Source organism: Geotrypetes seraphini, chromosome 6 (genome assembly GCF_902459505.1).
Source record: "Geotrypetes seraphini chromosome 6, aGeoSer1.1, whole genome shotgun sequence".
Taxonomy (NCBI): Eukaryota; Metazoa; Chordata; class Amphibia; order Gymnophiona; family Dermophiidae; genus Geotrypetes; species Geotrypetes seraphini.
The window spans coordinates 95,293,514-95,309,464 of NC_047089.1; the positions used below are offsets into that span (position 1 = coordinate 95,293,514).

The 15,951-nt window shown below is 43.0% G+C and overlaps 1 protein-coding gene across 7 annotated transcripts in view; it reads right to left on the minus strand.

Annotated features, from left to right (window-relative positions):
* The window catches only part of DACH1 (dachshund family transcription factor 1), a 1,064,146-nt gene that overhangs the window by 382,502 nt on the left and 665,693 nt on the right, over positions 1-15,951 (minus strand). For all 7 annotated transcript variants that reach the window (XM_033948397.1, XM_033948400.1, XM_033948395.1 and 4 more), the window contains one exon: positions 14,685-14,820. In XM_033948397.1, the coding sequence (XP_033804288.1) occupies positions 14,685-14,820 (136 nt within the window). The remainder of the gene's footprint in view (positions 1-14,684; positions 14,821-15,951) is intronic.

Below are 15,951 nucleotides of genomic sequence, written 5' to 3' on the forward strand. Positions count from 1 at the left end.
CTTGGCAGAAGCTCGTAAGAGGTCATACAAGGCATCTGAAAGATAAGAAGCACCCAATTCAATTTTGGCAACTTCATACTTTACCAATTCCCAATCCTCAGATTTACTGTCAAGCATATGCTCGGCCCAGCAAAAACACACCCGAGCTACCAGCCTGCCACACATCGCCGCCTGGACTGCCAAAGCTGTCATATCAAAACTCTGTTTAAGGATGGACTCCAACTTACACTGCTCAGGGTCCTTCAAGGCTGCACCGCCATCAACAGGCATGGTATGCCGCTTAGAGATGGCCGAGACGACCGCATCCACCACCGGCGTCTTCAGAGTGTCCCTATCCCCTTCAGGAATGGGGTACAGGTGGGCCATGGAGCACAAAAATTAAAAGGTGCTTCCGGCACCTGCCACTGTGCGAGCATATCCCACATATCCTGATGCATAGGAAAAGAGCAGGAAGCAGAGCGATTCCCCTTAAGCAAGGTGTCCACCATACGTCCTCAAAGTTGAAGACTCAGGAGACCTGTAGAATTAGCTCATGAATCTTGTCCAGTTGAAAAATGCGCACCACAGACGCATCTTCGCCAGTAGGGGGGGGGGTGCTCAAACCCCCCGCTGGCAGAATCCATCTCCCCAAGAGGATCCTGGAAATCTCCCCAAAAGTCCAGGTCCTCATCAATAACATCTTGCTCCTCTGGGCAAAAATCCTCATCCCAAGAAACACTCTGTCGCTTGGACGAGAGAGGAGCAGAAGGGGGCAAAACTGCCGCTGTATGGGGCCGAACTGGAGAAGATGTTGAGGGCAATACCCCACTCCCCCGAGACCCCTGGAGTGGACACATAACCTCCAGACACCAGCACATAAGCCTTACAGAGTGCCAACATAAACTCAGGGGGAAAATCCCCTGGCGACCCCAAGGGACTCACTGCCACAGCAGGGGACCCAGCAATACCGTGTCCCTGCAATTCCAAAACATGGGGAAGGTCACCTAAGGACACAGAGATGGACCTGAAACCACCAAAAATGGAGCTCCTGCGGCCTGCCGCACCTGAAAAGCCTGGGACTTTCCTGAGGTCGATGAACCAACCAATGCGAAAAGGGAATCCCCAACCATCCCAGAGGTAAGGGAATCCTTTGCATCCTGACCGTCAGCGGCTGGGGAACCCTCCGCATGGGCGTCAGAGCTTTCCCACGATCCGAAGCCAACTTGCGAGGTACATGCGGTGGAGTGCCCTGGCCGCCAGCAATCACTGCCAACGAGGATCACCCACCACTCTGGCCTGCACAATGCTTACACAGGCCAGTCACGAGTACCTTGCAGCTGGAGCAAAATGAGCTCTTCTTCCCTTTAAATGTGCTTATTGTGCTGAAAACCGCCCTAGCTGCAAAAAAGTGCCGTTAGATGAGAAAATACAATAAAAAACAGCAGTTTTAAAGGGAAATGAGCCCTTTAGACCAGCATAGCCTCAGAATATTTTTTTTTCTTTACTCAGAACAGACTCCACAGCTCTTAAAGCTGGAAGCCTGACCAACCATGGGGGCCAGGCTGCCAGCTGAGGCACCTCTACAAAAATTTGGGGAGGTGGAGGAATGTGGTGGGGAGACCCGCCAGGTTTAACAACCCCGAGGTCGGATGAATCCCCAAACAGGATCCGTCCAAGCTCCGTCCGGCGCTAAAGGGGAACCCAGGAGTCCAAAACAAATTCCAACAGTACTAAGAGGGGAGCCAAATTAGTCTTAACACCTGCTATTGGAGACTGAGATAGACTGGATTGCTAGGGGGTGAGTCTATCCTAATATACAAGTTTTGTTCTCAATCTCCACCTGCTGGTCGCAGTGAGGTATATTACCCATTTGTAAGGACTATACTGGTCAAACAGGCTATACAGAAATAGAATGTTAAGAATTATCAGGAAAGGAATGGAAAACAAAATGTTATAATGCCCTTGTATTGCTCTATGGTATGGACACAACTTGAATACTGTGTGCAGTTCTGGTTGCTGTATCTCAAAAAAGATATAACAGAATTAGAAAAGGAACAGAGAAGGGTGACAAAAATAATAAAAGTTTTGGGATGACATCCCTATGAGGAAAGGCTAAAGAGGCAAGGGCTTTTCAGCTTGGAAATGAGACGGCTCAGGGTGATATGATAAAGGTCTATTAAATACTGAATGGAGTGGAAAGGGTAGATGTGAATCATTTGTTTACTCTTTCCAAAAATACTAGGACAAGGGGGCATGTGATGAAGCTACTAAGAATTTTTATTTATTTATTTATTTTTTAATATACCGGGTTCCTTATAATTATATCCTATATTTTTTCTGGGGGTTCTTTTTCTTTTTTTTCTGATCTATTCTCCAAGGCACATAGTTTAGATTTTGAGCCCAACTGGGATAGAGGGGGAAGTTTTAATGTGACTATTATTTTAAATTTGTTAACCACCTTAACTGACTATATTGTTAAGAAATGTGGTATATCAAATAAACTAATAAAGATAAAGATAGTAGATTTAAAACAAACTGGAGAAAATATTTTTTTTCACATAACGTGTAATTAAACTTTGGGACTTGTTGCTGGAGAATGGGGTTTAAAAAAGGGTTGGATAATTTCCTAAAAGAGAAGTCCATAGGCCATTATTGAGACGGCTTAGGGAAATTCACTGCTTATTCCTAGTATAAGCAGCATAAAATCTGTATTACTACTTGGGATCTAGCTAGGGACCTGGATTGGCCATTTTGGGAAAAAGGATACTGAGATTGATGGACCTGTCTGTCTTAGTATGGTAATTCTTATGTTGATAAAATAGGGCTCACACCAACTTCAGGTGATGTAAACTTAGAAAACATTTTTTAACTAGATTATTTATCTATTGCCCAAAAGATTAGGTAGAATTTAGTGTAATACACAATATTCATGATGATTTTTTCAATAGACAAGTTTTAAGAAAATATTATTAGGAAATTTTAGACAATGAGGCCCAGATTCTCTAAAAGTGCGTCCCGATTTTAGGCAGCTGTAGGCGTCCTACAGCTGTCTAAACAGCCAATCGGGATGCACATTTTTTAAAAAAAATGCTCCCCAGGCAGGCCGCCTATATTGAAGGCGAGGCCCGCAAGACACCTAGGCCCTGATTCTGTATAGGACGCCCGGGAGAAGCGTCCTATTCAGAATCGGCCTAAACTAAACCCCGATTCTGTAACCGGCGTCCATGTTACAGACGCGGGTTAGAGAATCGGGTTAGATTAGAAACGGCCCGCTACACTTATCGCGGCAAGGGATCTCTCTGCCGCTATAAGTATAGCGGGCCGTGGCCCCCTGACCGATCACTGGCAGGAGGGTGCCCAAACCCTCCTGCCCGAAGACGCACCCCCCTCCCCGACACTACCGACCGCCCCCCCCGACACTACCGATCGCCCCCCCCCCCCCCGACAATATTGGTCGCTGGCAGGAGGGTGCCCAATCCCTCCTGCCCGAAGACGCACCCCCTTCCCCGACACTACCGACCGCCCCCCCCGACAATATCGGTCGCTGGCAGGAGGGTGCCCAATCCCTCCTGCCCGAAGACGCACCCTCCCCCGGCGCTAACAACCCCCACTCCACCAAACCTGTTCTTACAGATGGGTCTTGCACGTCGAGCAAGCAGGCACGCCTCGTCGAAATGAGGCGGGCCCGCCCCTTCCCGGCCCATCCCGCCGAAGCCTAAGGTCTGATTGGCCCAGGCTCTAGAAGCCTGGACCAATCAGGCCTTAGGAATAGCGGGTCCGCCCATCCCTACTAAGTCTAAGGTCTGATTGGCCAATCAGGCCTTAGATTAAGTGGGGATGGGCGGACCCGCTATGCCTAAGGCCTGATTGGTCCAGGCTTCTAGAGCCTGGGCCAATCAGGCCTTAGGCTTCGGCGGGATGGGCCGGGAAGGGGCGAGCCCGCCTCATTTCGACGAGGCGTGCCTGCTTGCTCGACGTGCAAGACCCATCTGTAAGAACAGGTTTGGTGGAGTGGGGGTTGTTAGCGCTGGAGGGGGGGGGTGCGTCTTCGGGCAGGAGGGATTGGGCACCCTCCTGCCAGTGATCGGTCAGGGGCCACGGCCCGCTATACTTATAGCGGCAGAGAGATCCCTTGCCGCGATAAGTATAGCGGCCGCGTTTACTTACAATGTAGACCAGCATTTTGCTGGCCTACATTTTTAAGCTTCTCATCTACTAGGGAGACGCGTAGGGCCGCCTAGGTTCAGCCTAAGGCCCGCCTAAGGCCCTTAGACGAGCTTAGGCATCTTGCGGGTCTCCCTAGGCTCCCGGAGGCGCCTTCAGGCCTGCCTGGGGAGCATTTTTTTAAAAAAAACGTGCATCCCGATTGGCTGATTAGACAGCTGTAGGACGCCTACAGCTGCCTAAAATCGGGACGCACTTTTAGAGAATCTGGGCCTGAGGCCCTAACCACAACAATTTAGGCTTCACAGGGTTTAACTTCATCAAGGTCAAAGTTGACTAATGTAACAATATGGTAACACAAGAACAAATATTAGAAGCAAAGTTATTTAAATCTGGACTAACTTCTTGAGGTATAAAAATATCTGCATACCTCAAAAGAAATTCACCTGGATCTAAAGAGAGAACACTTAATGATGTAATGTACAAATTGAAAAGGATGGGGTCAGCTGAGATCCCTGGGGTACCCCACAGTCATGAAACCAGTTTGTACCACATAGGATCTTAAAGACAGAAACCCCAAAACCATTTCAAAACGTTACCTCCTACACCTATTTGTGAAAGGAGGAATGTTAAAACCTTGTGATTGACTACATCAAACGCATGCTTTTGACTTCATATTTTTTGAATCTGAGAGATAAGATAGAGTAATAGTGTTTCAGTGCTATAACATATATGAATGACATGTTGAAATTGATGTAGTATTGAAAATTTGTTTAAAAAGTCTGAAAGTTGTTTTGAAACTATTGATTCCAATAATTTGGTCAGAATAGGGATGTTAGCTATTAGATGATAACTTGCTGGTACTAAAGTGTATCTTGTAATATATTTTATTAATGGGATTAGCACTATGTGACCCATAGTTAAGGAAACAAAAACATGATCTAAAAACTTTGTAGGTAAATTCTGAAAAACAGTAGCAGGATATGGGTCTAAAGGACAAGAAGAATGGCTCAATCTATTTAATACTGAACAATTTGGTGTTCAATAACATGAGAAAAAGAAGTCCAATATCTATCTACAGGAACAAAATCATTATTGGCTAATATATAGGGACAGAAAATATGTCTTTAGATGTAAATGAATATCAAATAATTTTGATATTTTCCAAGAAATAGCTACATCAGTGGCATTAGGGACATTAGGATGTTGTTCATTCTTTAAAGGAGCTGATAAAAATCTCCAGATTTTAAATAGTGTCATAATGATCCATAGATCTACTTATCACCATAAAACTGCATCCTAGATTTTCAAAGTTCAGATTTATACAGCATGATTTTACATCTCCATAATGATTTATCATGTACAGATTTAGTTTTCTTCCATCTTCGCTCCAGTTTTCTACACTCACATTTTAGAATACAATGAGATATGGTGAAACTAGGTGATTTTCTTCTCAGTTACTGGAGCTATATTATCTAAAACATTCACTGATTGGACCGTCCAAACTGTAAATAAATCACTGAGATCAGAAGCTGTTAAACAGGGTGGGCCACAGCAAAGTAGGCCACCTCTGGTGATAGTATAACAAGATGAATGAGCAAGTGGATTGTTTTTATTCACTTACCCACAAGATACAACAGATGGTGAATGTGGTCCCTGTTCACATCTATGAACCTTTGGCACAACAAATACTGCTTGCACTTATTCAACAGTGATGTTGTGGATATTGTTCATGATGTTTTCCTTGAGTTCATTCAGGGCATTTGTGTCAAAGTCGGTCCTCGAGGTCCACAATCCAGCCGGGTTTTCAGGATTTCCCCAATGAATATGCATGAGATCTATTAGCATACAAAGAAAGCAGTGTATGCAAATAGATCTCATGCATATTCATTGGGGAAATCCTGAAAACCCAACAGGATTGCTGCCCTCGAAGATCGACTTTGACATCCCTTATCCAGGGTATATGGATTGTTGGAGTACACTTTCTGCTTTAAATTTTCCCACAGATAAAAATTGCATATGGACAACTCCAGGGAACGTGGTGGCCATAACCCCTTGCTCTTAGTTCGCTCCTCTGTAAACAGTTCATGAACTCGTGCCAGTGAGACGTGTGAGGTGAGGAATGTTATCCCATCTTGTTGGAAAAAGCAGTATATTTTTTTCTTCTGGTGTGTGTTGGTTGTAAAATTGTTCAAAGATGTCCAAGTAAACCGCAAAATTCACAGCTGATTCAAAGAAAATTGGATCCACTATTTGTGTTCCTGACACCATGCACCAAACACCAATTTTCTGGTTGTGAAGTGGTGTTTCATGAGTTAAGTGGGTCAGCGGACCAGTACCTCATATTCTGAGAATTTACGTGACCTGATAAATGAAACCAAGCTTCTTCCATCATGAAGTATACCGATGGGTCTAAATGTCCATCAGCAATCATAGTCAGTAACCATGTACAGTAATTTACGCACTTAGCTTTTGGGGTATATATATTTGTAAGTTTTTCCTATTTCTGCTTGTGTAGCATATAAAAATAAAAAGGAAATGCTGAAACAGTTTTCATTTTACCAAGAAACTACAAGGTCTTTTCTTTTTGTGTTCTGAGCTCTGTGTCCCCATTTTGTTCTGTAGTTGACTTCTTATGTTCTTATGAGGTAGAGATAGGTTTTAGACAGAGTATGGATAGAAGGATAAAAGGGATTAGAGAAGGCTCACATTAGAGGTCATGGGCCTGATGGGCCGCCGCGGTGCGGACTGCTGGGCACGATGGACCTCGGGTCTGACCCAGCGGAGGCAACTTCTTATGTTCTTATATACTTGTTTTGATAAGAAACATTTGTTAAATAAGAAACATTGCTAGACCTTAGACAAGACAGTATTATATGCTATAATGGAAACTTTCAACTCCTCCCCCCCCTTATGTTTGCTATCTCTTTCTAGTTGCTTTTATGTATCCTGTTACCAAATATGGTCTTTCCTACAGTCATATGCTGAAAAAACTGACCCATGTGAACTGCTATAAATATGTATGCAGTACTCGGAATAAATGGGACATTTCTTTGGCCATGCAACTGCATGTGTGTTCTTTTCTTTCTAATGAGATGCCCCCCCCCCACCCCCGATGCATCGGTACCAGAGACGACAGAGTATGTGTGTGAGGCAGTATTGGGTTTTGAACCTTTTCAGGGCTCTTTCAGTTCCTGCACACATGTTATTCGGTATGGTCTGAGGTTCAGAGATTTCAGCACTCATCAACACATCATTCATGATATTCCAATTTGCTGAGAGAGTCTTCGAGTTGATTTTCGGGGACTAATTGCAATCCACTGTTGAATGTCACAGACATCTTTGGGCATCCAGACTCTTGGAGGCCTAAATTTCTTCATGTTTATGACAGAGCTGGTTTGACACCATTTCTGAACCAGACTCTGAATACAACGTTTAGCTGGTAGTTTTGTTCCTGGTTACTTGTGGGCAAAGGCCTCTTGCGTTTCCTCAATCGATCTGCTTCATATATAGCCTTCCACAATCACTATTTGCTGTTCCAGGGAGAACATCATTTTTCTGGCACAAGTATTAGAGGCAGGCTACTTTTCTGTGGCCCACCCTTTATTAGGTAGCAAAGATAAAGAAGTATTCTAAAAAGATTCTATATCAAATTTTGGCCTAGTAAATAAAGTTCTCCCCTTAACAGACATAGGAAAACTCACACCCTATTCTCATACCCCCCAATTAAGGAGGTCAAACGGAAAAAAAACTATATGATGGCCTCCTGGCCACTCAAGCAGCCAAACTAGACAACCAAATCGCCAATCTACTGACGGCATCCCTCGACTACAAGACTTTTAGAAAAGAAATAAAGATCATACTCTTCAAGAAAACTCTGAAAAAAGAAATAATATTGCAAGTCTCATACTCCACCTCTCACTAAAGCCAACTACCCCAAACAAATAACCTTACCCATTTCTCACTCTTTTTGAAAATGACCAATTTTTTTTTTTTGTTAAGTTCTTGTTGTAATACATCTTGGATAATTCTTTTGTAATCCACCTTGAACTGCAAGGTAATGGCGGAATAGAAATCCCTAATGTAATGTAATGTAACAGAAGGAACAAGGAACACGAGTATAGAATGTCAGGTGCAACTCTGGGTAAGAGTGAACAAGAAAAGGTCCTGGGTGTACTGATAGATAGGACCCTGAAACCGTCAGCACAATGTGCGGCAGTGGCAAAGAAAGCAAATAGAATGTTAGACATGATAAAGAAAGGAATCATGAGTATATCGGAGAAAGTTATAATGCTGCTTTATAGGGCAATGGTCAGACCACACTTGGAATTCTGTGTCCAACATTGGTCTCCCAACCTAAAGAAGGACATAAAACTGCTGGAGAGGATGCAGAGACAAGCAACAAAGCTAATAAAAGGTATGGAGAACTTGGAATATGAGGAACGACTGAAGAGACTGGGATTGTTCTCCCTTGAGAAGAGGATACTGCAGGGGGATATGATCGAGACTTTCAAAATACTGAAAGGAATCGACAAAATAGAGCAGGAAAAAATTTATTTACAATGTCCAATGTGACACGGACAAGAGGACATGGACTGAAGCTAAGGGGGGACAAGTCCAGGACAAATATGAGTAATGCTCTCCCAGAGGAAGTTTTGCGGAATCCACCATTCTAGGATTTAAAAGCAAACTAGATGCACATCTCCTTACGAGAGGCATAGAGGGATATGGGTGACTAAAATTACACCAGGTGTACACCTGGCTGGGCCTCCACGAGTGCGGATCGCCAGACTTGATGGACCAAAGGTCTGATCCGGAGATGGCAGTTCTTATGTTCTTATGGTTAAAATTTGCATAAAAAACTGAACAGACCGTGGAACAGATTCCCAACTATATTCAGAGACTTTAAAAAATTTATTTCCCGAGTCCACGTAACTATTCATATCTAAGGAAAGTCCCTTTTCATGGGTCGACTGAATAGGAGTTAAAAAATTTTAAAGTGTTACTGAGTCATCATCTAAATGCAAGTTTAGGTACCAATAATTAGTTGTCATATAAGCAATGGTTTCTAACAAAACAGAAGATAATTTAGACCAATTCAGGGGGCCTATATAGCAAAAGAATACCCAATTAATTATTTTTTTTTAATTCATCCAGACAATAGAAAGGAAACAAAAATAAAATCCTCTTACTTGATAAATGGGCAGTGGCCAAAAATTCCATGAAACAGTTTCAGCTTCCCATTTCCAAAATATCACAGCAGCTTCTCTCTAAGCCTGTCTATCTATTTTCCAATGTAGCAGTGCAACTTAAGAGCGAGAAGAATCCTGGAAGTTGAAGGCCATAGCCTTGCCCTCGAATCAAACATAGGCTAAACCCATCAGAAAGTAAGGTCTATGGTGGAATTGGTTTATTAAATTAAAAACCTTTCTTAGAGAGAAAAGGCAGCAGAAGGAATGAACAGGTGACATCTGGAGTTAAAGGTCCCTGAATAACCTGCATGCAAGAATCAGGCTATGGGGTAAAAAATTCCCAAGAGAAGGGTCCCTAACAAAAAAGGAAGATTGAGGAAATGGAGGTATCTCTTGGGGAATCTGAATTAGGAGTGAGCCCCATTAAAAAAACTGCATTTTGAAGTTGTTTGGAGAAAGGCAGGCCCAATGTAGCCAAGAAGTGGGGCCTTCCCTGTGAACCATGCTAAATCCAATTTGCTGAAAAGAAAAGGAAGATTCTAAAGTGAAATGAATGGTCTTGATTTTTGCTGTTAAGAAGCTATAAACCAGAGAGAATGTTTTGTTTTGTATAAGACTTGTATTATTATTTTGCTCTAAACCTTTAAGTTATTCTTAGTTAAAACAGTGCAAGAGAAAACAATTGTATGCCCTGACCTTTTGGGTTACCCTAGGCAGCTGCCTAGCATGCACTCTGAAGCAAGAGTTGATCGGTACACAATATTTTATTTTTGGGACATGGGCTAGGACTCTAGCAAGCCTCAGGAGGCCGAATAAAGCTGTGCTCCACACACAGTCACAGCTCTCAGATATAAGCTGACCACACTGTTGATGTGCTATGAACCACAATAGTTTACATCATAAATAAGAAGGAATAAGCAATCAGAAACAATTAAGGCAGAGGCAGTAAAAACGCAGGACAGCAAAAACTTTATACACTGCCACTGTCTTCCACTCCTTCCTTTAGGAACTAGGGCTGTGCCAAATATTTGTATTCGATTTGGCCTTGAATACATTATTTGTATTCAGCCAAATAGTGATTTAAATTTGAATATGAATAATTTGTGGCTCTTCTGTGTCCTACTGAAATAAATATTTGATCTCTGATTTCACACTAATTTTTTTATTGCGGCTCTTCTGTGTACTACTGAAATAAATATTTGATCTTTGATTTCACATTATTTTTTTATTATTTGTTATGTTAAAAAGTTAATGCCCATGACTTGTTTTCGGTCAAATATTATTACTTGTAATTGGCTGAATAATAAAATATACTATTTGGTACAGCTCTATTCGGAACTGTGAAGTTTTCCAATAAAATTAACTTTACTCTCCAGCTATACATCACAGAGGTCATCTGCAGTAAGTAGTAACAAAGAATGGGTACACTTGCAATTGTTAAAGGCAAAACTAGTTCTTACCCCCTATGAGGAACTGGGAGGTCAGTAGAATAAGCTCTTGGGTGCAGGAATTTTGTATCAAAAACTGTATAAGGTCCCCTCTCCCAAATGGAGGCTTAAGATCTAACAGATTCTGCAGTATTTGGGTTGAAAGCCAAAGAGATTCCTGATGGTACAGCACAGATAAGACACATGCACTCTTCTCCTTCTAGTAAGATACAACACTATAGGTTAAATTTTCCTTTAGTGGCAAATATACAGCATTTTCATCTCTTGTGTTGAAAACACATCTTTTCAATGAGGCTTATTAATTAATTTGTGTTATTTTAATGACTATAATTCCCAGATTTTGGGGGTATTTAATTGTCTGTGATCTGCATAGAATCCTAGTTGATATAGAATAGAATTAGCCCAAACATAGAAACATAGAGTATGACGGCAGAAAGGGCCGGTGGCCCAACAAGTGGTCATTCTCTGGATCGACTCCATTCTCTTCACATCCTTTTGATAGTGTGGCCTCCAAAACTGGACACAGTACTCGAGGTAAGGTTTCACTGACCCCCCCCCCCCCCCAACATCCTAAAAATCATAATAAAAACATACACATCTTCCTCCAGAACATCAGCACCTAGCAGCTTGGCATAGGAAAGCCTAGTAGAGCTGCACAGAGGTGGCTTAAGTGATCTTGGGGGTGGGTTAGTAAACCATGGAGAGGAGGACCCAGGCCCATAAGCTACTCTAATCACTGCACTCATGGTGAAACATGTGCACCCCTCAAAATCCCCCAAAAGCCTTTTGTACTGCAATATAAGTGGCACCTGCAGCCATAAGGGCTATTGGGGTGGTAGACAGATGGGTCTAATAGGTTCTGGAGGTGTTTTGGGGGGCTCACTATGACCTATAAGGGAGTTGTGGTGAGATGTTTATGTGGCACCCTTTTTGTGAAGTTCACAGCAGTGCCCTGTAAGGTACCCCACTACTCTTGTGCAATGTTTGGGTGTCCAGTCCATCACTTTTCTGACCCCGCCCACGTACAAAAGGTCTTGTTCGGGGCGTTATTGACTTGGATTAATTTTTGGACGAGAATGGGGTATAATGATAGACAACTTAGCGGTCTGGACGATCAAACGACTGGTCGTCCAACTAGATGATTTTCGGGGGGGGGAAATATTTTTGACATTTTTCAGGAATGGACATTTTCCTTACCCAACTTTGGGCGACTAGCGACTTAGGCCAAAAACGGATTTAGACGTTTCTTTTGATTATGCCCCTCCACGAATTTATCTCTTCACATCAGAGACATCACTAACTTTCCTATGTTGTTGAAGAAACTCTTCCAGATGTATCCTTGTTTCCTGAACCTTTCAAGCAGTCACAAGATGGCCACATGGTGCCATTTCCCAATCTAGCATTGCAATGATTTAGGTACAGCTTTCTATAGTATAGGAGTGGTATCTCAGGAATGACTGTTCTTAAGCTGTGTCACCCATCAGGTAAAGATCCTTGTGTGTTCACAGAGATCTTCTGCTCCACCTACAGCTGAAACCTAATGCATGCTTTATACTCTATTGCCTTGAGTGGAGAGACACCATTCCCTATCACTCTAGTAGTTTATGAGCTAGCACAGTGACTGATGTATGCCCCCACCTCATCCTTGTGCTGTTCACTAGTGTGATGGGGATATCACCACTCACGACACTTGACTGCCTCGGCATTCTACCAGTGCAAACTGATCTTTTGGAAGTGTTCCTAGGCACTTGGATTTTTTTCACTTGTAGCTGTAGTGGATTTTAATTTTTTTAGACTATTATAATATTAATTGCTCTTTGGGTTTTTTTTAACCTTTCTACACTATCTTGATTGGTCCATTTCTGAACCAACTTTTATATAACTTTTTTTAAAATAAATAAATAAAAGTTGTAAAAGAACATGAGTGGCTAAATTTCTCATCACACTTCTATGGAACTCACAATTCTAAGGCCTGTAGTGCAAAAAACAAAAGGAAGAACTCCAATCAAATGGGACAAAATGGCAGCAATATTCCCTCTTTCACATGAGAAGATCCTTCAAGTCTTCTGTAGCACACGGTTTCTTGAACTTCTGGTGACCCAAATGTATAACCGTGGAGGGGCATAATCAAAAAAAGCGTCTAAGTCCCCTTTTGGCCTAAGTCCCTAAACGTTCAACCCAGAAGCAAGGAAAGTGTCCATAACCAAAACAAACGTCCATGTTTTGATTATGGCCTTTCCCTGCCTAAACGCCCAATCTCCACTACATCTAAAAGTACCCCCACAGCACGTCTACACTTTTAAACCATAATGAAACAAAAAAACGCCTAAGCCAAAAACGTCCAACAGAAGGGCTTTTAGGCGAAGGAGGAGCCAGTCCATCGCCTAAAAGCTGGATTCTGTAATCGGTGTCTGTCAAAAACAACACCGGTTACAGAATCCCCCCCAACAACCATCCAGGCAGGAGGGTGCCAAGCCCTCCTGCCATGGCAAACCACGACCCCCCCTCCCGCCAATATCGGGGTAAGAAGGAGCCCAAGCCCTCTTGCCCCGTTGAAGCCGCGACCCCCGCCCCGACTCGATTGGGGCAAGAGGGAGGCCAAGCCCTCTTGCCCCGTTGAAGCCGTGACCCCCTGACTCGATTGGGCCAGGAGAGAGCCCAACCCCTCCTGGCCAGGCGACCCCCCTACACGTTCGGGCCAGGAGGGAGCCCAAGCCCTCCTGGCCCAGGTGACCCCCTTACCCCAACCCCCCACTACATTACGGGCAGGAGGGATCCCAGGCCCTCCTTCCGTCGATGAATCCCCCTCCCCTCCAATGTCCGCACCCCCCAGAACCCCTGATTGGCCCCCCCCAGCCGACCCGTGACCCCCCGGATGGCCCCACCCCCCTTCCCCGTACCTTTTCGTCATTGGCCGGACAGACGGGTGCCAAACCCGTCTGTCCGGCATGCAGGCCACTGAAGAATGGGGCCGGATTAGCCCAGCGGTACCAAAGCCCCGCCTACTGGTGGGGCCTAAGGTGCCTGGGCCAATCAGAATAGGCTCCCTCCTAGCCCGAAAGTGTCGGGGTGTAGGGGGGTTGCCTGGGCCAGGAGGGGTTGGGCTCCCTCCTGGCCCAATCGAATCGGGGGGGTCGCGGCTTCAACGGGGCAAGAGGGCTTGGCCTCCCTCTTGCCCCGATGTTGTTTGTGGGGGGGGAGTGATCCATCGCGGCAGGAGAGATGCTTCATCTCCCCTACCGCAATGCCATCACTCCTCTACCGGAACTGCTGCGGGTTGCGGCAGTTTGGGTAGAGGAGTGATGGCATTGCGGTAGGGGAGATGAGGCATCTCTCCTGCCACGATGGTTAGGTTGCCGGGCCGCTGAACTGATGGCGCCAACGGCCATCAGCTCAGCGGCCCGTTTTTCGGCACTTAGACCTGGTTTTCTTTCGTCTAAGTGAAAAAGGTCTAAGTGCCGACTAAATTGTATTGTTATACCTGTTGTACGGCTAGGTGTAGGTCGGCCCACCTCCTGCCCACTGCCAGCCCTTTCCCCTCCTCTAAACACACCTCTTTTCTCTCTGTGCGTTTAGAAGCAGGGGAAAGGCTTAAGTTGGTTTTAGATACGTCTAAAAACCAGCTTTGGTTATGGGTACTTGGACGATCAGGCTTTTTGATCGTCCAAGTAGCCATTTAGGACACTTTTTAGACTTTTTTTTTTTTTTTTGATTATTACTCCCACAGTGTTTTTAATACATGGGGGATGAAAATGTATACTAATTATATGTAATTTAATGAAATGCACCTTTCTGATTATATACCATTTGTAAGTAGTAACGTGCAATAAGCAGTATAGCAAATGAATAAATAACATTGAAAGACTGGAAACCAAAACCCAAAATATAGTATGCGACCTACGAATTCTGTCTGAAGAACTCTCAGTTCGTGCTGGAGAGCTAGACACACTACTGCTTCGATGAGATGAAGGATGACTGCCAGGTCTTCGACTCTCCTCTAAGGAGGGAGCAGGAGAAGGACTGTCTGGAACACGTTCCTGTACCAGAAATCCAAAAAGAAAGGAAAGGAATCACAAATATTAATAATTATGAGTCAATTCAAACAATTTGTGCAACTTAAATATAATTTTTTATATTCGTAGAGATGACAGCATGTAGTCCACATGAAAAATTTGAAGGCTGTATATTTAACCTTTATCAAATAATTATATAATAATAATAATTTTATTCTTAAATACCGCCAAAGTCATAATAGTTCGAGGCGGTTTACAAAAAGAAGTGCTAGACAATCAGGGAATAAAAATACAATGTAAAATCATCAATATGTATATACACTGTGAATATAAAAACCCCCAGTAAACCTTAACTTACAAATTGATTAAATAATTTTGTTTTTACTAATTTTCTAAAACTGAAGTAGGATGAGGAATGCGTAATGATATTACCCAACCATTCATTCGATTTACTTTACTTTTAAAATCTGACAACAAAAAAATATTCTATTTAAAAAAAACTTCCATTTTAACAGTGCCAAAGCCAGTTTATAACAGCATTAAATAGCAGGTAATGTCAAACTAATACAGATGAAAGGGCAAATATGAAAAAAGCAAAATATATTTTTGGAAAATGAATCTCAAAGAGGCTGATTCTGTAATACAAGCCTGATAAAAGAACAATTTTTGGTTCTCTTTTATTAAGCTGTGGTAGAGGTTTCTACTGTGGCCTGGAGTACTAAATGCTCTGATGCTCTTAGGAATTCTATGAACATCGGAGCATTTAGCGCTCTGGGCCATGGTAGAAACCTCTACCACAGCTTAATAAAAGAGGTGGCTTGCTTGTTCACTAATTTCCAATTTGTATGGTTAGTTTTAAAATATATCATTCTGAAAGATCTAAGAGGATTTGTGGTTTGAAAGTATACTAATAGATCACTGAACTAAGACAGAAACATAGTATTCAAATCTTTGAATACTAATGATACAATCTTCAATAAAAATAAGGACTAATTTTATAAAAGAATGCCTAAATGGAATATCCAAAAAGGTGCTTAGTTTATAAAGTCCAGTATCCAAATATCACCACTCTTACTCTGCTATTTGGGATATATATTTTTAAGGCAGAAAAAACATATTTCAGCATTATTCTCTCTCCAGTCCAATCCTTGATCC